This window comes from Brienomyrus brachyistius, chromosome 7 (assembly GCF_023856365.1).
Source record: "Brienomyrus brachyistius isolate T26 chromosome 7, BBRACH_0.4, whole genome shotgun sequence".
Classification (NCBI taxonomy): domain Eukaryota; kingdom Metazoa; phylum Chordata; class Actinopteri; order Osteoglossiformes; family Mormyridae; genus Brienomyrus; species Brienomyrus brachyistius.
In genome coordinates, this window is record NC_064539.1 from 21,584,650 (window position 1) to 21,609,370 (window position 24,721).

Below are 24,721 nucleotides of genomic sequence, written 5' to 3' on the forward strand. Positions count from 1 at the left end.
ATTCAGGATGATATTGGATTGGTATGTAATAGGGCCGGCTTTCCTTTGGTTACTCAGCTTCGTCACAGCTAGCGTAAGCTTGGGGTTGCCGTACCTGATCGTCCACCTTCCTCTGAAGCTGTACGATTTTATTCTCCATGCCAACGTTCAGCTTCTTCAGGTGCTGCACAGATCGCGCCTCGATCTTCATCTGCTTGAGCTGCCGACGGGCCTGCAGGCACCGGTATGCACACTGAATCACCACCGCCGCGCTCCGGGCCCTCAGGAACCTCTTCCGCTCCATCCAACCACGCGTCGACTTCTGAATGATCGTGGCTTTGTGGTTCAACCAAAGCTGTGTAGAGAGCAGATGTCAGTCAGGGCCATCAGAACAGCAGGGCTGCCCCTGTGAGCCGGCCATCCATCTTGTCCAAGTCACCTTCGCTTGTTGTGTTTGTCTCATGACCACAATGTGGCTGAAGCCTCCCCAGACAAGCACTGTAACCCTTCTTTGCTGTGGAGGGGTACATGACCTACCTCCTCATCCCCTCTCTCTCTACATTATGCATGTTTATTGACAAATTTCTTTTTGACTCATGTAGCTCTTCTTATGATGAAGGGTGGGTTATAATCATAATAATGATGATATTATTATTGAAAGTGTATTCATTCTATTAGCAGGTTAAAAAAAAAAAAAAAAAAAAAAAAAAAAAAAAAAAACTCACCTCGTGATAGAGCCTGCGAGTGAACATGCCCCTAGTGAAAGCCTGGATAGTGACCACAGCCTGGCGGACTCTCAGGTAGGCCCTGCGTTCTCGCACCATGCGGGACTGCTTCTGACAGATGACGGCAGCCCGAGTGAGACGCAAGTACTCGGCGTACCTGAGACACGGGCGAACACACACGAGAATCATGTTTAGTTCAAACCAAGTCTGCTGCTGCTCAGTTACCACGTCTTACTGGACAGTGTCCTCACCTGCGTGCAAGGTAACCCCGGCCGTATTTCTGCAGCAGGATCGCGGCCTTCCGGGTTCTCTGGTACTGAATCCTTTGCAGCCATCCTCGCACCGTCTTCTGGATCTTGATGCAGGCAGCCCGGAACTTGTCGGTACGAAGCTTCTCCAGATATGCCACCTGACCTGCGCGGAAGAAGATCTTGGTCTTCCCAAACTGGAACTTGTCCGGGTCCTGGCGGAAATGCAGAGGCATCAGTCAAGGCAGCAAGTGCTGTACTGAAATTCCCTCACTGGAAGTCGCGCTGCTCGTCTATGTAATGAAAGTATCTTGTGTTTAACCGAGCTAAACCCTTTTGTTGCTCACTCCCATTACCATGAAACGCTTCATGCAAAATGCAGGAAAACCATTCAAGGAAAAACTAACATCACTTCACTTTGGTCAGCAGCTGTGTGGAGACACAACAGCCTTGTGATGAAGGAACTGTGTGAGGAAGAAACTGCTTAGAATTTCAACAGGACCGATACAGGGGCACATCTAAGGGGTGGCCAGGGGTCAATCAGTCGATTGTGGCGTCTCCAACTGGATTGGGAGATGATAAAAGCCCATTGCCACCCTGATAAAATCAGTAGGTCTATTCTGGCCACCACATAGTACGAGGCCTGGCTACTCCACAGGAGCAATGGCATTGTTACGAGTAACTAAACCAGCCATGTTTAAATTCCCACAAGATTACAGATACAGAAACAGAGGGGCCTTCTTCCCCCGATCAGCCCACGCGTCTGGGAGCTGGACTGGAGGAGGCTGGGTGGAACACAGCAGGATATGAACCTTGATCTGGGTTTCCAGGAAGTTTCTGCAGATGGCTTTTTTGTCATTGCTGGCCAGGTCCTTCTTCTTCATCAGAACCCGGTATCTATTGAAGAAATCCAGGTAGGTCCACCTAAAACCCAACAAGACAAGGGTCAGGACACTTTTTAGCTTTTACAGAATTCACAGTCAACGGGGGAAACTGGTTCTTACATAATCAGCACACACACACACACACGCTCAGGGTCTTTTGGGGTCAGCATAGACTCTCACAAGCTTATCAGCTGCTAAATCAGTTACAAAATGGAGAGTCCTCTGCAGGCTAGTTTACAGCGAATGTTTGCTCTCTGAAGTGACTCTCTCTCCCATAAGGGAACACAGCTCAACACTGGGATTTTACAATTTCATTCCACAGGCTGAGAGAGGAAGACTAGCACATCCACAGTCAGTGGACCTCGAGGCCACCATGGCGCTAAGTCTTCCTCATGAGCGTCACATTCCTCCTGAGGGCCCCCAGATGGTCCATGTTTTTGCTTCCTCTCACATTTTGCAGTGAGCTAGGAAGGAGCAAAAACCTGCACTGTCTCGGGGTCCCTGAGGTCTGGGTTAGGATACACTGACCTACAGGACCGTGTTATCAATAATAAGCATACAGAAGTGCAGTGATAGGGGTGGATGGCAGAATCAGTGACAGCAGAGTAAGGCTCCTCAGGGCCTGCCTACCTGGAGGGGTACCCAGCTGCACTGATGCGGATGGTCTCCAACACGCCGCATGCTCGCAACTGCTGCACAGCCCTCTTGGAGTCAAACCTGCATCACAGAGGATCCTCTGGGTAAAGTGCGCCTGTCGCGATCTGCATGACCATCAGTGTATGTTCACACATTCACAGTGCGAAACGAGAGCTTCGTTCTCAGTCACTGTACAAAATTTAGGCGCACCACTTAAATCGATATGCAACTCAACACATTCACAGAGCTATCAGTCTTAACTGTAGGTCTATTACCGATAAATGCTTGGTAGTAAACATGGGAATTACAGAAATAACAATGGGATGTTTTATTTTAAAGGAACAAAAACACAGAGAGTTAAGTAGTGCTTTAATAGAATAAATCATTAAGTTGAATTGTGCATAAACACCAAAGTTTGTTTCATTGTCAAGTGAGACCGGACACAGGCAGATGAGATCCTGCGCAGCATCGTCTCAATCACTTTCTAACTCACTCACACACCTCAATAGTGTTGAGTTTTGATTCTGCTCATCAAATCCGGTTCTTATTGAGTTTTGGTTATGATTTTAATACACTAAAAAAAATAAAGTTTAAAGAGTTCAACTTCAAGTTCTACAGCAATTACAGTACTTGAAGATATCTTTTCCGTTTATTAAAACAAAACCAGGTTATTTCAAGATAAAAATAAGGTTTTAAGACCAGCTTATAGTCTTAGGCAAAGATGATGGCTTGGGTCATATTTAACTGTAGTAGGTGACATTTTTGATACCGCTCAGGTATACAATATTTTGACTGCATTTTAAAGAGCGATGCTATTCCGGTGTTTTGAAATCCCCCACGATACGGTTTTGCCAGAAGGAAATACTGTCAATACACCGCCCAAGCCTAGACAGTAGTTTTGCTAATATATGTGTTTTTGGTTTGTATTCATGAACAAAATTTCAGTTACAAACGTAAATGGACTTGTGGTGCGTTAACCCTTACGCAGCTGATTAAAAATGCGCTTGTAGAAATAAGTAAGTAAGTGAAACTGTAATTCAACTATTTTATCGAATTCTGGGTTCTTAAAAAACAGAATTTCTAATTTGGAACCGAATCTCAATACCCAACCTTACGCATCAATCCTTGGTCCATTCTGGTGTTTCACGTTTTTTTTTTTTAAATATAAACACAAACAACAGCAGCAACAAATGGCAAGTTGCAAAATGCAATTAAATGGTTGCCGTTTGGAACCCTGCCATGTGATTTTCTGGACATGCTAAACATCAAACAAAACTACGACATCATTTAACAACTGCAGGACAGATATGAAAAATGATGATTTAAAACCACAGTGTTACTACAAGTACCATGTAATCTGTGCTTGTGTATCGACGGAGCAGAAACCACACTATTTGATATTCATATCACTCTCAACATCGTGAAAACACTCCTCCTTACCTCATCTTCCTCTGCAGCAATGAGCACAGTTGTCTGGTTTCCCAGAGTCGCAGAGGCTGTACCATGTAGCCAAGCCCATCCTCACCCCCCACCCAGCCCCCCTAAACCTACCACCTGATGCAGGACGAGTCACGGGTGACAAGATTCAATTTCCAGCCCATTCTTCTAGTGAGAAATGAGGGAATGATGCTCAAATTATGGAAGCACCCCCAGCCCCCTCATCCTGGGGTCCAAATAAAGTGGTAATAAGCTGCTCGACTCTGTAATGACATTTCTTTCCCTGGACTGAAGCGGCTCATTGTTTGTAGTCATGTGGAAGAGTCCAAGTTAGGTCAGGCAGCAAAAATGGTGTTCAGCATTAGCCTCCAGGCAATCAACTTAAGAACAATCAATCAGTTTAGTGTGTCCTTTAGATGAGAACAGAGCTTTGTGGAGCTTCCCAGTAAACACACTTACGAGAAGCACTCCTTGTAGTCGTTGGGTTTAATGCAGCGGACGTAGTGAGGCGTCGTGGCGTTCAGGGTTTCCATCAGCAGATGCAAGGAACTGCGGAACTGGTGCAAGATGCAGAAGAGGTTGAGTGCTGAGGGACAGCGAATGCGCATGCAACTACCAAGATGGGGAATCACCGGGAATTTGGGACAGCGTCCGCAAGAACATCCTCACCTGATAGCTCACGGTCTTCCTGTGCTCCTTGTTGGAGGCTTTGAGGATGGGCTTGGCAGGCCGAACGCTGATCTTCTGGCCTTTTGTGGTTGTGTTAGTGATGGAAGTAGGAGAGCCAGTGCTCTCCTTGAGCTCCTGGAAGAGGTCTGCCACTAGCTGGAACTGAGATTGCAGAAGAACGTCAAATTCATAGCCCCAGTGTTGGCTTCATAGGAGACCATTGTGGGTTAAGTGATCCAACTCCAAAAGGTATTAACATATCAGTAATATACTGTATATGCAGAAAGGGAAAAATGCAGGCATGATCCATCTCCTCAGGAATTAAAGGTAAACACCAGCTTGCTTATCACTGGCAGGCTGGCTGGATGGAGTTTATACCAGAGAAAAGGAATCTCTATTCTCTGTCTTTATCAGGAAACAACTCAGCACTTCCTGGCATGTCCCTTGATTACAGCCTGTTGATAATGGTGAAGTTTGACCATGCAGTGAAGGTCTTTATCGGGTTTTTTCAGGACTCTACGTAGTTTGCCAAGATACAAGTAGTACTGGCTCCACTCACTTCTGACTCTGCATAGATGAAACTGATCTCCTTTGGTACCCTCTGACCTTGTTTGTATATCTGTAGCCAGTGTTGGGAAGCGACTCACAAAAGTAATCCATCACTCTTCACATTTGAAAAGTAGAAAGTAGAAAGTACAGACCAAGGCGCAGAAAGTACAGACCAAAGTTTTGTTTCAATCAACCATTTCATTATACAGAGTTATAGTGACAGAGGACTCAACTGATTGGTTGAAACCTTGGTCTGGATTTGTACTTTCTGGACCTGAACTTTCCACCTTTGTCTTTAATGGATACCTTTTGTGAGTGACTTCCCCAACACCATCTGTAGCTAAATTCTCTGGGAAACACAGGAGGTAAAGAAGTGACTAACGCAGTCTAACAGCATATAATGATCATGGACCCAGGCTGCTGGGGTGACTCTGTTCACCACTGTTGTCCTCAACTGCTATGATTTGATTGCTGTTAGCCGCTTCTGCCCATGTGCCTGGCTGTGTACATCTGCAGTATGTTCTTGCTTTCCATCCCAGAGACAGAACCTGCTGTTATATTCTATTATATTATAGCAGCATTTTATAAGATGTAGAGCTGAGGTTTACATCCTAGTGCAACCATTCCTAAGAGACGTCTTCCTAAAGTACATGTTCAAGGGTGTTGCTCACATTCCACACCGATGAACACGGATCCATGTGGTTCGTTACATATTCTACTCCTGATCAGGGGTAATATTACCAGTATGCTCCAGGATGTCTGGTGGACCGTGATACAGAGATGGGGGGGGTCAGAAAATATCCCCTTCAATGACACGCACAATTCTGCTAAATCCTGGACCTTGGGCTCCACTCTGTTTTTCACTTCTCCATGCCAACTCCTTGTTTTCTAATTGCCTGGGCTGCTAAAATGTGAAGCACGTGAACTATTTGCTGAAGTGACTTTCCAGTAATGTTTTGAGTCTGACTGGAGACGGTGTCTACTTGACAAGGACGTTTGTCTGTCGGAGAATCAAAACTGTAACCCTCCTATAACAAAATTTATCTTCTACGTCCATTAGAAGGCTTCGTCTACAACCCTTTCTCAGTCATCACAATGAGATATATATTATCTTTGACAGAATAATTGTAACAATATTCTTTCCCAAAACAGAGCAATGCTGTAATGATATCAACACTAGTTGATAAGAAACATTTACAAGATGCTTCAGACTACTTTTTTAAGTAGTATTCAAGTAAATTTTCCATAAAGTTGGAATCAGACACTGACTTGTCACCCCAACTCCTGTTTTTACTCCTCCCTGAGGTCAATTACTGGATGAAAGAGTTCAGGAGCTGGAGGTGATGCTGCATGGGAACTTCTAGAGTCATTGTTTTTTAAATTTCTATAGCCTGTGATGAATGTGTGCTATTGTGTGGATGATCCTTTAGTCCTGACAATTCAGCAGGAAGATGGCATTACTCTCACCTTGCTAGCCTTTAGGATGTTGATCTGTTCTTCATAGACCGTATCCCGGTTCTTCTCCAAAAACCCTTCACACTGGTACTCCACCTACAGGAACAAAATGGAAGTTGACTAAAGCTGATGTCCTCCTAAGGATGTTTAACCAAAATTGTCCAAGTACACGGTACAATGTTTCATCAGTCCAGCCCACCTTATCGGCAAAGTGGATCACAATAAATGAGATGTTGGACATCCTGGGCTTCTGAAAATGGTTACTGCTTAAATGGCGGTCGTAAAGTTTTTGGGCCCAGTTTTGATCTGTTCCTTTTGGTACCTGAAGGAAGTAGAACATGAAAATGCACAAAAACTTTTGTAGATTACCTGTGAAAGGAACCACAGTTGTTTGACATTCCTTTAAGTTATCCAACTGAACTTCAATGGACTCATCAGATTAAGTGCTATGACAAAATAAACTTGCCTGTGTACTCAGGACACCCACAATCAAAACAAAAGATCAGGACCGGTCATGAATGAAGGTACCTGAATGTATACAGACTCAGCATGCTTCAAGATCACTCACTGAGCTCAATGTCCCTCACTCATTTCAGCCAGTAGCTTACTCTAGGTGGATAATGCTACCTCCTTGCAACAACACCCATACCTTGCACTCTTCGTCCAGTAGGTCCAGAATGCCCAGTTTGGCCTCAATGAGGTCGATGCAAGGCTGGTTATCATAGAAGTCAATGAGGGTCCATGGAATCTGCTCCTTCATGTACTCCTCCTGCTCAAGCTTGAACACGTGCTGGAGGGAGGAGGTGCATGTTGAGTACTCAACACTGCTCTCTGGGCATTTGACCAATTAACTGGCCTTGATTAGCCCTGAGCTACTCTACTAAATTATACAGGACATACTTTTCAGAGAGGTGGATTTGGGGGGGGGACCATAATCACATCTGGGAAGGACCCAGTCAAACCTGTCCCATATAAGAATATACTGGTTCCTGATATCAGCAAAACGTCCAACTAACCGAGTTGAACTGCTGCTGTAGCTTCTCATTGGCGTAGTTGATGCAAAACTGCTCAAAGCTGTTCTGCTCAAAAGTTTCAAACCTGTAGAAATGGGAGGAAACGAGAAAGCAAGAGCAGACGGTTACAATGGGACACAAGGTAGCTCTTCCTAGCTGGTATCTCCGCCAACAATCACTTGCCTACATGCGGTGTATTTATATTAATTGTTGTAGGGCCCCCAAAACAAGTCAGTGGGTGAGATTTTCACAAAAGCCCCCACCCCACAACCAATCAGCGTGGCTCACCCGTAGATGTCCAGGACACCAATGAAGGAGTGCTGCTTGCTAATGGTGTATAGGGCCTTGTTAACGTGCTGTACGATCCAGTCAAACAAATTGGCATAGATATGTTTGGCCAGAGCATTGCGGGCATTCAGCGCATGGGCACGTGGCATGCTTTTCACATAGGTCTCTGAGGTCGTCACCAGCTTCCTGTGACACAGCCAGTGCTCCATCTGGTCCTGCTCCAGTCCCAGCAGTCGGCAGCAGTGCTGCAAATGAGGGTCCTCCTTCTACATATACAGGCACGGGACGGGGAAAGTATGTTGGTTTCAAGGATATGACAACCAAAGGGACAGAATGGCTGAAGGAATGGTTGGGGCCATTCTGGAATGAATTCATCGATTCCAATCCAAATCAGGAAATGGAGTTGGAATTTACACTCCTTTAGATTCAAATTCAATTCCAATTCTGTTCCTCATAGGTTTTTCTTCACAATCCCAACTGCAGTTCCGTATCCTGATTTGGATTGGAATGCATTCCGGAATGGTGCCAACCCTAGCTGACAGTACGACTCGCGATGACACGGAGACTCACAGAGATGTGACAGGACTCCGCGTCCCTCAAAGACTGGATCTCTACATTTCCCAGATGCAGGATGGCAGCAATGATTTTGTAAATGTTCATCTGGTCACTCTCCTTCACCCCTGCGTGCGAGCATACACACACACACACTGCCGATTAGCAGAAACCAGCACGCTCACATTACTCGGTGAAACACAGCATGACAAGGAACACTATATATGGCTGGCTGGACAGCTTTCTGCAGTACGTTACCGTACGCGTGTGAAGTAATATACTACACAGAATGCTCTGCAGCATCCGTGAATGTACAGAGCAGTAAGAACAGAATGGGATGTAATGCTAGAGAGACCCAATTCTCCAAGGTCGCCAACTTCGGTCAGCTGGCTGGCGCGAGACTTTCAATTCGAGACATGTCTGCACATACATGCATACTCATTTAAATGTATGTAAGAGTTTTATCATCTTATCAATAATCTGCAGGGTTTGCAAACTGCCCCATATGCCTCTTATGTAGCTAATTTTAGATTTATAATGGAATAATATAGATTTGCTGTAAGCATGAGAGGCTGAAAGAATGAGTATCACGGCAGATGCGTGAGGGTTGGCAACCCTGAACCTGGGGAATAGCCAAGCACGGCCTTCTTTGTGCTCCACATGGCTGTGGCCCTGGGCTGCGTCCCGGTGCCCCTGTGTCTCTGGGGAGGCCAGTGTAACCATCACCCGCTCCTTCTCTCTCTCGGGAGTTGGTGCGTACCCAGCAGTGAGAAGGCTTTCCGGGTCTTCCGGAAGTCGTCAGCGTCATTCACTCCTTCAATGAAGATGCTCTCTCCCATGGAAGCATATATAAAGTCCTCGGCACTAGCTTGGGGAGGGGGGACGAGACGTGTGGAGAGAAGGAAAGAAGAGTGAGATCAACAGGTGCCACCTCCAGTCAGAAGAGCCTGGAAAGTGTCAGACTGCCGTGCCTATTAAGAGGTAAAGTTCAGAACATAGAACACACTGACAGATTCAATGCTTTCCGTTTCGATCTTCAAGAGTTGATGATTTATCAATTTATCTTTAGAAATCATCTCAATTTCTGTCTTACAAATCTTTTTACTGCTGTGCAAGAAAAATGGAGATTTAGATTCATTCGTAAACTAAATGTGCTGACATATGCATCTTAAAAATAATTTTTCATGATCAAGGCCCCTGGATTGTTTATGCATACTTTGTAATGGGCATGACATTGTAAGGAAACGCTTCAAATCTATTAACCAAAAGCTGTCAGTAATATACTGCTTAAACCATTTTAAAATCAGCCTCATGTCTAAACGTAACTGACAATCAGCAAATATTAAATCTCATCTGAAACTTTCCAATTAGTGCATCTTAACATTTTTGGTTAAAGAGCAGCTTTTCTGTTTCCTAGCTGTTCTGCAGGTCTCTCTAAAAGCTGACTTTAGATCATTTACGTGAATCGTGAGCAAGTGACCAGTACTTCCAGTGCTGTTCAGAGTCCCAGCAACTCCATGGCAGCACCCAGTGTGGGAAGATGCATGTGCTGGTATGCAGAGCTGAGACTTACTGAGGCCTAGATCTTTGAACTCTGGGAGGTTTGCAAAAGAACACAGCTGGTAGAAGATGTGGTAGTTCCTCTCCTCTTCAGCCTACAACACAAAGACTGATCATCACACAGAAAAAAGAATATGGTTCACGCTGGGTTTGGGGAAAAAGGGATGCGGTGTGTGTGTGTGTGTGTGTGTGTGTGTGTGTGTGTGTGTGTGTTGTACAATCTCAGGTTTACGTTCCATGACCCGGTAATTAAATAAACAGCTGCCCTAAAACATTAACCTCCTATTTGTAAGAACATCGAGCCTGCTCTCAGCTTCACAGTCAACCCAGGATCCTTTGTATGCAGGTAACATGAGCCCACAGCACACAGCTGTAGTCCCTGACACCTGATACCTGAGGTCCTGCTCACCTGAAACACCACTCTAGACTTCTCCAGAAGGTAAGTCCGCATGTTGGCGCCGATGATGTGGTACTGTTGGTTAAAGCCGATCTGGATATATTTGCCAAAGCGGCTGCTGTTGTCGTTGCGTGTGGTCTTGGCATTCCCGATAGCCTGGGTTTTAAAGCAGGAAGTGTGGGAAGAGAAGATAAGGAGGGTTCCCCAGAATGCACCTTGCTATTTCAGACAACTGCAAATAAATCACTGTGTAGCATTAACCAAAATTAAAAGGGTACAGAATTAACACACACAGGCGGTCAAAGTTCAATCCCTTTATCAATGTTTGCACGTGGGCCAAGTTCGTGATCAGGCCGACCCCAGATGGCTCTGTTTTAACACTGATCACAACCCTCTACAGTTGGCAAGGTTCCTGTCAAAGATCCTCACCTCCATGATGGGGCTGGAAGCCAAAACCTTCTCCTCCACATTTGTGTCACTGGCTGAGCCTCCAACCGTAGCAAAGTAGCGCATGGCATACTTAGCAGAGACGGTCTTGCCTGCTCCCGACTCCCCACTCACAATGATGGACTGGTTCTTCTCATCTCTGTGCAAAATGGGACAACGGGTCATGGCTCTAACAACCCTGTGCATGTAAAGTCCAATGGATTATCGTTTGCTGCAGTCATGAACATCCATTTTCTTATTGAGAGGAAATTCCACACAAATAAACAATCAGGTCACCATGGAGATTCCACAGCATCACCAACAAAAACATTTTTTGCATCGACTTCTTAATTCAGAAGAAAAATGACGCTGCCTTTAAGCCGGATTTATGACGCATGCGTCGAGGCTGCGCTGCGCTGATGCCTTGACAACATGACTGACAGACAGATTACAAAGCAGAACAGAACTCAGGTGACCATTCCAGCTGTACACAGAAAAAAAGTTGACATTTAAGGGAGGTGGGGTGAGGCAGGCAGCAGCAAGCAAAGCACAGAAGGGTGGTCTTCGTCTACAAGGTCTATGCAGTGTGAGCATACAGGTCTGGGGCCACTGAGCATTTTGAAAATATGATGTCTTATCTCAGCAGGCGGGCAAAACCGCAGTGAGACAGAAGCCTAGCTGTAGCATGCACCGAGTTCCTTCCTATACACTGTACAGTTTAATGTAGGCCGCAGGCTGTGGTTACCTGGCCATTTGCTTGTAGGCCTCCTCTGCCACAGCAAAGATGTGTGGATCCATGTCCCCCATGTTCTGGCCACAGTACGCATTGATGACTTCCTCCCCGTAGATCGGCAGCTGCTCGTAAGGGTTGATAGCCACCAAAACAATTCCTGTGCAGGTGTAAGGATAACAGCAAGTCACAAAGAGGCCCTCACTGTAATGCAAAGCCCAGATCCCCCTGCACCGGCCCGCACTCGTATTAAATAGGGTCCGGTCACTGTGTACATGAAGGACACCACTGGCACGCACTGCTTTGTTAGACCCCATTTCAGTTACAAGCCTCAGGCAAAGTCCATGGTAGGGTGTACAATGAATCACAACTACAGTGACTATATCTGACCAGTGTGCGGCTATTTAACTAAACACACCGACAGTCTTCACTGGACGTATGATTCTCGCAATATGTAAAGGTTTTAAAAACAGCTTCAGTTGCACAAATTGGCCAAACACAACTGACTGGTTTTGCTACCGCAGTATCTCTCCCCCAGTGACACATCACCCCCCTTGTCTGCCTAAACTGATCACACAGCTGCAAGCGTTTCATGTAGAAATTTTCATGTAGAAACATGAAACGGGCTTACTCTCTACAGAGGGATTATGAGAAGGCCTGTGAAAGCAGGCCTTCTCAACGCACTGTAGACGCACTGTAGACGCCTCAGCAGCTGACTGACCGACTGTCACAAACGTCACTGGTGACTAACCAGTTATGAAGAAGGGCGTGAGCCTAAGACCACAGACTACACGCGATGTGGGAGGTCTTCTCCACGTCAGGAGCACAGAGACCTGAAAAACCCCTGTGGGTTACTGCTCCAGCCCTGACAGGTTACTGTCAACACGACCAGCTGCCCACGCAGGTGCACAGGGGCCCTGCGCAGACTCACCGCAGTACGTGTAGATGTGGTTGGACTCCAGGAAACGCAGCCGTAGGTTGTGTAGCACGGCCGGCTCGTGCAGGTAGCTGAGCGCCGTGAGGTCATTCTCCCCCACCAGGATGTCAGGGTTGCGCAGAAAGGGCAGGGGGTTGCTCTTGGGGCCCACAGAATAATCCAGTGTCTGGGACAAGAGACCAGGAGGGGGGGTGACATACACTGACATAGTGCTTTGCTGCAGGGGCGCCAGAAGCATTTCGAATGTGGGGGGGACACACTAGCATAAAACTAATATTTTATGTTACATGTGGGGGGGTCCAAGCAAATAATTATGAAATGAGAGGGGGACACGTCCTCCTCAGATTAAATGGCGGCGACGCCCATGCGTTGCTGAAATTTTACGAAATGATGCCTTATTTGCCATTTATGTACATGTATGGGTACATACATATAATACAGTGGGGAAAAAAAATTCAGCGATACGCGATATATTTACCAGGGCTTTAGATGAGGGGCATAAAATTTAGCAAATTCTTATGGTTAATAAACGTCGGACTTTAAACTGCAAAAAGTTTAAAGTCCACACCACTGACGTCTTTTTGCCCTGATTATCCACAACGTCTGCTCTTTGAAAAGACGGCTGCTGAGCTGTCCCTCTCTTCACCGCCACTTCAGTGCCGATCGCTTCCATGATTTACCAAGACAGTTGCATGTGGCGTTTCTCCGCTAACCGAATTTAAATAACAAGGATACACCGAATGTATGCAGATTACTAACACTCTCATTAATATTTTAGGTGCACCTCTAATCTGCTTACGAAATTGTGAGCATAAGAAAATGTCTGTATAGTACTGTAAAGCACGTGTCGGGACGAATGTTTACACCTGTCGCCTAAGGCCCTGGTGATTAATGCTTTTCCACTGAATAATCGACATGATATTGCAACGTGATAATCATACAGCCCTAAATTATTTAAAAAAAAAAAAAAAAAAAAACTTAAGTTGTATATGTTCTAATGTTAACAGCAGCCCAAAAAAAATCAAGAATTTCTCATGCTCTCCAAAAAGTTACTGATATCTTGTTGGTTCCCAAACCTCTCCTTAGATGCCCCTAAGCCATTCCATGCAATCATTCATTTTAATGACCAGCTCAATTAATTAGTTAGTACTCAAATGAGGTACTGATTAGCCAAACAAGGTGGAGTACCAGTCAGGTTAAAAAATACACTGCTGTATTTGATGGTTACTACAAATACCAAGATGACACAACCTAACAATCACAGGTACAGAGCCACATACTTGCCCTGATAACAAATTAAGAATTTCCAGGTTTTTCATAGATAATATCTTCAACAGGGAATGTAAGGCGGCGGTATTTTTGGGTTCCATGGCACAAACACACAGAGCATGTAGTTACCGATTCATCCTCAAGTTTGAGGTGCAGGATGGGGTCTCCTTCCTTGTAGTCTCGTGTGATTTCTGCAGACTTCCACACCTCCTCTGCGTCAGGGATCCAAACCCTCGTGTACTGAAACACAGGTACAACATCAGCTGACGGGGCAAGACAGGGTGACGGCAGCAAAGCCGGTCAAAGTCTCAGCAGCCTGCTTTCTTCTTTCACTTCCTTTTTCATCAACACGATAAACCAGCCAGGTGATGGATCATGGACCTCCACTTCCCCATGTGAGATGATGATCACCAGCCACATGATGGATCATGGACCTTCACTTCCCCATGTGAGATGATGATCACCAGCCACATGATGGATCATGGACCTCCACTTCCCCATGTGAGATGATGATCACCAGCCACATGATGGATCATGGACCTTCACTTCCCCATGTGAGATGATGATCACCAGCCACATGATGGATCATGGACCTTCACTTCCCCATGTGAGATGATGATCACCAGCAACATGATGGATCATGGACCTCCACTTCCCCATGTGAGATGATGATCACCAGCCACATGATGGATCATGGACCTTCACTTCCCCATGTGAGATGATGATCACCAGCCACATGATGGATCATGGACCTTCACTTCCCCATGTGAGATGATGATCACCAGCCACATGATGGATCATGGACCTTCACTTCCCCATGTGAGATGATGATCACCAGCCACATGATGGATCATGGACCTTCACTTCCCCATGTGAGATGATGATCACCAGCCACATGATGGATCATGGACCTTCACTTCCCCATGTGAGATGATGATCACCAGCCACAATTAGGAATTCATTTCTTGGCTTGTAGGCTGGTCCTGATGGAAACTGATATATACATGCAGGTACAAAAATCGATATGGCTTTACACATTCAATCGTGACCGGTGACCTTTTCGACGCCCTCTGCATTCCCTTACTGCCTCTCTACCTACTTCAAAGTCGATGACTGGCTGAAACATTCCCTTCACATCAAGTTAAACCTTAATGAAAACAAGTGGAGACGCTGAAATGCAGAAAGTTCATTGGACCTTAAGGATGGATCACAAACTCAGTTTCCAAAAATGGACACTAGAGGCCACTGTTTATTCTGGTTTTATGTTCATTCGTTTTGAGTCTAAACTTTAGACAGTGCATTACATATTAGATCAGCATGTAAAGATCAGGAGTGGAAGGTTCCGATCCAGAAAGTACCGATCCAGACCAGAATTTTGCTTCAACCTGCCAGTTGAGTACTTTGACTGTGACTCTATACTGAAGTGGATGGTTGAAACAGAATCTTGGTCTGAATTGTATTTTCTGAAACTGAATTTTCCAGAATAACAAGATGGTTTGTGCTCAAACGCAACCCTGGAAGCCAAAGGACAGAGCTGGGTCCACTAAGGGTGCATCAGAAATTAGTGAGAAGGCCCTACTGCCCCCCCCCCCCCCCCAACAGTCCTGGACTAACTGACTTCCATCAGAGGGTACACATTATTAATTTGAGGGTGCTGTACTGTTGTACTGAGCTCTGTGTGGCTGGGTGGAATAACATGAGTGTGCTGAACAGGCAGTCAGGCTACAAACAGAATGTATTTTACTAAGGAGAGCTGGCAGGAGAAGCAGGACAATACTGGGATTCAGAAGCTGTAGCACCATTTTACATACAAAGATGTTTTTCAGAGGGAACTGTAACAGAACATCATATTCAGTTACATTGCTGCTTTATGCACTGAGCAGCACAGATATCTGAGGTATTTCAAGATCTTCCCTCCGGTGGCGACCCAGGGTTGTTACATCAGTGCATGAATAAGGACTGTCTCAGAAGAAATGTTTTCTGGGAAGCACATGTCCCCAAACCACTGCACTCCTTAGGTTACGATGGGGTTACGTCCCAACAAACCTATGGAAGGCAAAACAATTATACGGCGAAAATGCAATTAACTGCAGTACACCTAACCCAAGGAACATAAAAGCCTAGCCTAACCTACCTTAAACATGTTTGGAACACTTACATTAGCCTACATTTGGGCAAAATCATTAACACAAAGCCTATTGTGTGTGTTCAAAGTGTTGAACATCTCAGGCGCTTTACTGAATAATGTACTTAAAGTGAAAAGAGAGAATGGACTTGAATACGCATCGCAAAGCTGAGGAACGGAATAGGAATGGAACATATGTACCATGGCCCAGCCGTTTATAGATCATATAGGATAATGTAATGTTGATTTTATGGTTATGCATATTATGGTGGGCAATAATGAAGGCAATATCTGGCATCTGCATTGTGAGTAAAACAAGTCTCCTATTACCACAACGATAAAAGACTAGAAAAAAAAATATATTCTGCATACGGAAAGGCCTCAAAATTGTGTTATGTTCCGAGACCGCGATGTCTCACACGGTGGAAAACATGTTTCCCAGGATGGTGGAAACCAACTTGGTGCTATACTTCCCAAAGGCTTGTGGGAAATGTGATTAGCAGAGAAACCCTCCACACACATTCTGAAAGCCTCTCGCCTAGAGCGAAACTGCAGAACTTGTAGAGTGACCGCTGGGGACCTGTTATAAGAGTCATCGCTCCTGGGTTAATCATCAACCGGGGGGCAGCGTTAGCACACGTGCACACAGCCGGTGGCTGGTCTCATTTGCGTAGCACACACATGCTTTTATAATGTTTACCAGGAGGTTGCACCTTGACCATGGAGGCCTCCCCAGCTTCATACCGTTCCATGCAACGACGCTGCTTTGCACCCAGAAATGATGCATGAATGCAGACATCCTATCTGCAACCTTTAGTGGCAAAAAATAGCACAATGAAAAAAGGAACGAAACTGGTTTGTTTGAAAGTTTTAAAGAGCTGTGATCCGTGCTTTTCCACAACCCGTCCCTCACATCGCGGTGAGGCAAGGAATGTGCGTGTGGCGGGTAGGGCAGGTGGGCGGGTAGCAGGGGTGGGGCGGGCGGTGTCCCTTTATGACCAGCACGCCATAGAAGGTACCCACCCTCCATTAAAACCAGGGAATGTCCGATCCACATTTTTTCAGTTCCGATCCGATTCTGATAAAGATACAAGAATGCCGACACCAATACAAATTCAGACACAAGAGCTCTTTTTAGCTTAATATTATCAGCAGAGGTGCATTGATCCCACTTTTTCAGTGCCGATACGATCCCGATACTTGAACTGAGGGCATCAGCCAATATGAGCACCGATCTGATTCCAGAGCTCATTATTTTAAAACTAGTAAATACAGACGAAAAAAATGTATTCCAAAGAAGCTTAGTTGATTAGGCTACTAGAAACAGGTTCTGTTCCACTTTGTTTGTACAGCGTTTAAAGCTTTTATGAGGCACTTTGCAACTCAATTAGAATATCTTCCAAAGGAGGATACAAGTGGTGAATGTTTAAAATATCCTAAAATTTTTCTCCCACTGGCAACAGCATCACTTACACTTAAATACAATAGCAGCCCCTCCTACACCACAAGCTATAGCCAGTGTGCAAAACAGCCCAAGATAGCAACTCCCAAATCATCCAGTGCTTTTTTATATATTGTTAGTGTTTTCTTGTGCTTCGTTTAGCTGGATTTTCTATTGAATGCTACTTCCACCTCTCAAAACATTTATAAAACTGGAAATCACTGCGCTACAAGTTGCAGTGTCAAGTGTAAAACACTTCCAGATTGCAGACATGTTTGTTAATTTGCTGTGCAAGTATGCAAGTCACATTTGCTATCATCACCCTCTTATCTGAAGTCCTTACACTCCTCCTACTGCAAAGGGTATGCAGATGTCACAGTAGGCAGAAGTCACTGCACTCAAACCCACTAAGTGGCTAAAAACTGAGCAGAAGCGTTAGTATTCAACTTGAATGATGCTAGAACATAAATCTAAAATGGAAAACGGCTGTGCAGTGATTGGTCGTACAAACTGATTTAACAGGACTGTTGAGAACTAAAGCATCAGACGTGGATGGGTCACATATGGCCGATACACAATCTGTATAATAGATATGGATCGCTGCCGATACCGATAATGAATATTGCTTCGATGCACCTCTAAGCGAAAATGTTCTACTGAATGGTGCATCCTGCACCTATCAGTGGTGCAAAGCCACCAACTATAGGTGGGCTAAAGGTCACTGCTCTCCAGCTGGGTTCAGCAGTGACGTAGACCTTCCCTCATGCAGAGAGATGTGCATGGTTAGAAAAGGTAAATGTACCTTTTAGTCTAACTTAAGGTATAGAAATTGACTCAGTGGGGGTACATTAACATTGGTTATACTGTGGGTAACAAAACTGAACCAGGGCTCTACCCTTTTTATTGACAGCGTGGAGATATGAAGCAACCTTGGGTGGGGTAACGGCTGGCCTTTCACAGGTATGACAGTCATAGACAGAGCTGGCTGTGGGGGTGTCAAACTGGAACCACAACCTACGTCAGAAGCCTTTTCAGCTCGGATCCAAGAGCCTGGAAATCGGCCAGCTAAGTTGTCAGCACCAACCTGGAGTACATCAGACCACCTTCGGCATCTTCAAACTCACTTGGTATTGCTTTATGGGGATTTCCTGGGACGTGAATTAGCACTCCGGTGTAGAAGAGCAATGCTGCGAGATTCTGTATTTATCAGTATGCACATCTGATAACCAGCAGAAGGGCAATGTTCATGCTTTACAAGGAACAAGGTTAAGAAAGCACTGCAATGACCCCTTACGTCAACCTGAAAAGGCCCAGTAGAAGAATATACCGCACGATACACACACCACGAAGCAGACAGAAGGTGCTGCCTGGCTCCTATTATTCCTTATTGGCAGATATATCCAACAGTTCCACCATTGCCCTTTTAAAGCAGGTATTCACTTGACAACATCTTCACACAGACTTTTCCTTGACTAATATCCAACCACACGGAACTAAAAATACACCAACAGACAACAGCTCCACTAAGCGGCGTAGCCAGCGAACCTGAGACGTTCCTGCCTCCATGAATTGGGAGGCCTGGCCATCCCAAGCAGGAGATCTGAGGACAACATGAACCACACGCAAACTATATCTAGCTCTCAGATGCGATTTTCAGATCACTCAGTCCAAGTCAGCCCAGAAACTGTTCAGAAGCCTTGCGGGATCACAGCTGTATACCCCAACCAGAATCAGCGTACATGAGGACAGCGGCCCGCACCCCAAACACGAAAGGGCTGAAGCAACCTGCTGTCCCCACCCAGCCTTGATGTACTGGATTTACAGACCTTCAGAGCAGGTCTCCATTTTAAGTTCTCACACACAAAGGCTTTGGGTTTGCTGTGACACTACATGCAAATCACGGTCATTTAGGCTGGCACATCGTTTGGTTTGTAAAACAGGACGTTCCCGCCCATCACCAATCCAAAAGGAGGTCAGAGGTCATTAGCAGGCGTTTACAAAGCAGGTGAGTGTGCCACTAGTAGCCTTTGCTTTAGCCATTAGCAGTGACAGTCAGAGAGGGACAGTTCAGAAGTAGAAAACAACAATCCAGACCAAGATTTTGTTTCAATCAACCAGTTGAGTCCTCTGATTGTGACTCTTGATACTCAACTGGCTGAAATCAACCTCTGGCGACAGTGAAACCTTCACCCCACCCAGCCCCCCACCTTCCTCTTTTCATGGTTGAGATCTTCCTCCACGAGACCAACATGTATGGGAAAGAACAAAGAGGCAGTTAAACGATCAATGCAGACAGCAACCACACTGCAGGCAAACATACAGTACACACAGAAAGCAGAGGAACATCTGGCTGCCAGAAGTTCCAACTTCCTCCGGCATTAACGCCAGTCTGTGTGCTGGAGGCTTCATGGAATGGGCTTCCATGGCCGCGCAGATACATACAATCTTCACATCGACAGGCACAATGCCAAGCATCAGATAGAGTGGTGTAAAGCACACTATCGCTGGACTCTGGAGCAGTGGAAATGGGTTCTGTGGAGTGATGAATCATGCTTCTCTGACAGTCTAATGGATGAGACGAATGGGTTTACCTGTCTGACTGCATTGTGCTAACTGTACAGTTTGGGGTTTTCAGACCCCTTAGTTCCAGTGAAGGGAACTCTTATTGCTTCTGCATACCAAGGCATTTTTGACAAATCTATGCTTCAATTTTGTTTGAACTGTTTGCGGAAGGCCTTTTTCAGTTCCGGCATGACTGTGCCCCACTGCATAAAACAAGGTCCATAAAGACATGGCTGGGTGCGTTTGGTGTGGAAGAACTTGAATGGCCTGCACAGAGCCCTGACTTCAACCCCATCTAACAACTTGGGAATAAACTATAATGGAGATTGCGAGCCAGGCCTACACATCCAATATCAGTACCTGACCTCTAGGGCTGGCGCGATTAATCAAGTGCAATCAATATTTAAAATTTATGCATCGTTTTTATCTCAGTGAAATTACCTTTTTTGTACACTGTGCAAAGATCGATGGCATACCGAAGCGGCGCTTCCGTTATACACAAGTGCCTGAAGAGAAACTGCTATTCTGGATCATGGACCACCAGAGAAGGCAAAATCACTGTAAACGCGGCCTATTCATGTTTAAATTTCCATTAGTACGGAGAGCATTGCAATATCTTTTTTCTAGTCTAATAATTATCTAATAATCTGCGAAAAGTACCTCCACACCACCAATGTTTTGTCCACCTACCATAATAATCTCCCCTTTCAAAAGATGTAGCTATGGAGAGACTTCAATTTAATCACTTCCATGATTTATCAAAACAGTCTCATGTGGGGAGAATTTAATAAGCATGAGGATACACCGAATGTATACATATTACTAACTTTTGAACATCACAACATTCATCACATTAATATTTCAGGCATATTACTAGTCAACTTACTGAGCTGCGGGCGAAAATAATGTCCATAAAGTGCCGAAAAGCTGGCGTCCATTATCTAAAGCGATGCAATGACATACAGGCCGTTGCTGGGAAAATAAAAATCACCTTAAAACTGGCAGTTTAACTTCCTGGAGGAAAACTAATCGTTTAGGTTAATCGATTAATCGGTAAAATAGTAGTGAGATTAATCCACAGAAAAATAGTCGATAGTGGCAGCCCTACTGACCTCACAAATGCTGTTCTGGATGAATGGGCAAAAATTCCCAGATACACTTCATAAACTCGTGGAAAGCTTTCCCAGCAGAGTGACAGCTGTTATAGCCGCAAAGGGGGGGCCCAACAGACACCAATACTGATGCCTTATGGATTTATAAAGGGATGTCATCTAAGTTCCTGTAGGAGTAACGGCCAGGTGTCCCAATGCTTTTGTCCATATAGTGCAGATGCATGCATGGATGGGTGAAGTGGGATGAGTTCATCTTCCCTGCAGCTGGAATGATGAGTGAAGCTGCTCCAGAGCATGAAGCCCCAACCCCCCCGCTCAGTGTGTGACGAGGAGAGGAATAAAGGTTCTCGTATTACACAGTGTGTTACTGGGGAGGCTCAGGACAAAACGCTGAAGGGATGAGACGTGTGAGCGGTGAATGTGGAGGACCGGTCCGGCTCGCTGAGGCCGACTGCACACTGGCTGATCAGCTTTCACTGAGCGTCACACGGGGGCCCCACCCCCGGCTGTGTGTCTGTGCAGCTGGAGAGTCATCTCGCCGTCTCCGCCTCTCCTCAAAATAGGAGAAATGCAGTAGTGACTGCATTTCCGTTGGGAGCCAGACGGTCACACTGTGCGTGAGTGGAGGCACACGGTCATGGCAAACGATGGATCTTTCAATATTTCCCCAACCCAGCCCTCAGGGACACCCAGACAGTCCACATTTTTGCTCCCTCCCAGGTTCCAACACACCCATACCTCGTATTTTGGTGCTCCTGATCGGCTGGGAGCTTGGAGGGAGCAAAAATGTGGATTGTCTGGGTGTCCCTGAGGATTGGGTTGGGAAACACTGATCTAAATAAAACCCAACCGATGAAAAAGGCTTTTTAAGGAGTGCGAGGACACCTCTGGCTTCCCACTGCCCCCGCCCTCGAACACCATGAAAACACTAAGCACTAAACGCTAAGAGATGGGTGGAGTCAGACGTTACAAGCTCCTGCCTGCAGGGTCCCACCTGTGGGCTACCTCACTCCCCTGCGACCCTGCCAGTTGTTTACCTCACCAACTCACAACCAGCGGCACAAAGGCATGACACAGGTGTGACAAAGAGCACCTATTACATAAATAACGATTCTCATTTCCCCCGCCCCTCTACGTCAGCCATTGAGAGCCACACATACCGGGTCTTTAACCGTTCATGCCTCCTGGTTCTACTGATCACTACTTTCAGGGTCCTGAGTAACATGGCTAGTTTTCTCTGATAAAATGAGTTCAGTCAATTCTACAGAGACTACGTGGACATCTGCACCGTTACCAAACCGCGGGGAACATCGTCCCTTTTCAACCTCAAAGCTCACATCCCACGTTAACATTAAATAGTGCTACTTTCCAAAGCTAATAAACCAACCAGCCTAAACCATTTCAAGTGTCCTTCAGTAGCCAGAACCAGAAGGACGTGCAGTCCAAACATCCAGAGTAAGGGAAAGGCTAGCTAAGAGATCAGACTGAACAGTGCGATTATTCTGACACTGAAGTACGATTCTGACAGGACACCTGAGCTGTACAACTGGTTAGCCCTGCTCTGCCAGGGAGAGAAGGAAATAAAAGCCACTGGGGAATTAACCTGTTAACTGCCTAAAAATAAACTGAATGAACAGAATGACAGTGGGCACAGGACACGAATTCCATATGGTGGTGTATACTCTTACCAAATAAACATCTGCTTGTCTGAAGATTATAATTAGGATGTTCCTCTGGGGGGAGGTTAGGCGTGTGTATGCTTGCAAAGGCTGGGGGGTGAAATCTATGCGGCCCAGTGGCGTACCCTTGGTGCACCCCTCCCTAGCTCCGTCAGAGAACAATTTTCTATTTATTCCAGAAACTTAGCAGATATTTTCATCAAAAGCGTACGGCCATTGAGCTGACATCTGGGCACCATCTCAGCAATAGGCTGTTGGGATTCTAACCTGTCATGACAGGTCGTATCTCACCGACTGAGACAACGCGACTCGGCACAGTTAATATGATCGACTGTTTTCAAAACGTTGATTAATTCTAAGCACAAAAGCACCATTGTGAAGTGTTCAGTCACAGGAGAGCACCCAAGTGGAACTTTCTATATTTTGTATCAGGAAAAAAAAAGTAACCAAAGACTTCGTCCTGGTGGTGGAGCAATGTGGATAAATTCCGAAAACCAATATATTTTTGTGTAATGTTACCAATGCAAGGCTGTGCTGTCGTGTAAATGGTGCTGTGGTTAGGATTGTCATCTCACACTTCTGGGATGAGGGTTCGAGTCTCTGACGGGTCTACAGGTGTGGAGTTAGTACATTATCCCTGTGATGTGCTGGGGTTGCTCCACCCAGAGTTGCCAAGCCAAGCAGGTATAGAAAAAGGATGGATTGACTGCTGATGGAGTAACTCAGACCGATACCCAGCTAACCTCTAAGCTTCTCGAATCTGTAGGGAAACTGATGAAGGTGACGTTACTTCTTAAGATCTTGTGAATGTGTGTAGCAACCAGATCGTAACTCTTTCCATTAGTTGAACTGGTTCTCTTGTTGAAAATTTTAGCACCAGCACAAAATGTAGGTGCACCACTTAAATCGACATGTAACAAAACATATTCATTTTGTTTTCCATCTTAACTGTATTGCTGATAAATGCTTTGGTAGTAGACATACAATTTGCAGAAATAACAATGTGATGTTTTATTTTAAAGGAAAAAGTCATGGAAACTAAAGTAATGATTTAGTCTCGTAAAGCACTAAGTTAAATGCTGCTTTGTTTCACTGTCACCAAAGGGGCAAACGAGAGTGAGACCGGACACAGGCAGAGGGCGTCCTGTACAGAATCGTCCCCAAGCCCAGTTGTTATGATGACGGTCTCCCGTTTGCTCTCCACTCTAATCACTCACTCACTCACTCACACAAACACCCCAACAGAAGTGGGTATCATTCAAATTCTGCCGATTCCAAGTCTGATTTGGTTCAGCTCATCAAATCCAATTGATTCTGCTCAAAAAATTTGGATCTTATCGATTCTTTGTTCTGACTGTAGAAAAAAAATGGTCAAAATGTTTCTAACAAAACACATTTATTCTCTTTAAAGACTTCAACCTCAACTTTTATAGCAAAGATTACATGAAGAAAATGCCATTTTCATATTTCATTAAAACAAAACCAAGTTGCTTCAAGATTTATTTTATCTTGGGATTTCAGTTACAGTTCTGTTTGTGCCGTCTAAACTGGATGGTACGCAGCTCCGGTTTTAATTATCGGTAAACGGTAAATAAGTGAGGCGTTTATCCATATCACAGCTTAATACCAGGAGGTACATAAAGCTAAATTAGTGAAACTGAATGATCCCTCTGCTTAAAAAACATACAAACACCCGCTTATTACACACCTGGTTTACATGTCTGCACATGAAGACTGGACTTTGGGTTTACCAGAAGGCAATTTCGGAAAAAAAACACGGGTTTACAGTCTTAGCGTCAGGGTATTTTCAAATTAACGACGGTGGCTTGGCTCATATATAACCGCCACAATATTGTAGCGCCGACGAGATGGTTCCGAGTAGCACAGGCCATTTGCATGTCTTGCCTCATCTCATTTCTGCCACCGAGATACCTGGGTCTGCCAAGCTCTACTGGGATGCTGGAAGTAGTCCCACTGGTGCTGCTGGAGTGGGCTCTTCACAATAGTTTGGCGAGCCCGCTCTAGCCTTGCGTACTTGAAGGTGGCCA

At 45.3% G+C, this 24,721-nt stretch overlaps 1 protein-coding gene across 2 annotated transcripts in view; it reads right to left on the minus strand.

Moving 5' to 3' along the window:
- Window positions 1-24,721, minus strand: part of myo5b (myosin VB) — a 44,449-nt gene that overhangs the window by 12,854 nt on the left and 6,874 nt on the right. For both annotated transcript variants that reach the window (XM_049018553.1, XM_049018554.1), the window contains exons 2-21: window positions 13,884-13,994; window positions 12,480-12,651; window positions 11,564-11,708; window positions 10,822-10,978; window positions 10,405-10,548; window positions 10,009-10,090; window positions 9,196-9,303; window positions 8,454-8,563; window positions 7,884-8,149; window positions 7,599-7,680; window positions 7,232-7,372; window positions 6,782-6,904; window positions 6,595-6,678; window positions 4,579-4,740; window positions 4,369-4,466; window positions 2,467-2,553; window positions 1,765-1,876; window positions 956-1,167; window positions 705-861; window positions 95-334 (exon numbers count right to left, since the gene is read on the minus strand). In XM_049018553.1, the coding sequence (XP_048874510.1) occupies window positions 95-334; window positions 705-861; window positions 956-1,167; window positions 1,765-1,876; window positions 2,467-2,553; window positions 4,369-4,466; window positions 4,579-4,740; window positions 6,595-6,678; window positions 6,782-6,904; window positions 7,232-7,372; window positions 7,599-7,680; window positions 7,884-8,149; window positions 8,454-8,563; window positions 9,196-9,303; window positions 10,009-10,090; window positions 10,405-10,548; window positions 10,822-10,978; window positions 11,564-11,708; window positions 12,480-12,651; window positions 13,884-13,994 (2,793 nt within the window). The remainder of the gene's footprint in view (window positions 1-94; window positions 335-704; window positions 862-955; window positions 1,168-1,764; window positions 1,877-2,466; window positions 2,554-4,368; window positions 4,467-4,578; window positions 4,741-6,594; window positions 6,679-6,781; window positions 6,905-7,231; window positions 7,373-7,598; window positions 7,681-7,883; window positions 8,150-8,453; window positions 8,564-9,195; window positions 9,304-10,008; window positions 10,091-10,404; window positions 10,549-10,821; window positions 10,979-11,563; window positions 11,709-12,479; window positions 12,652-13,883; window positions 13,995-24,721) is intronic.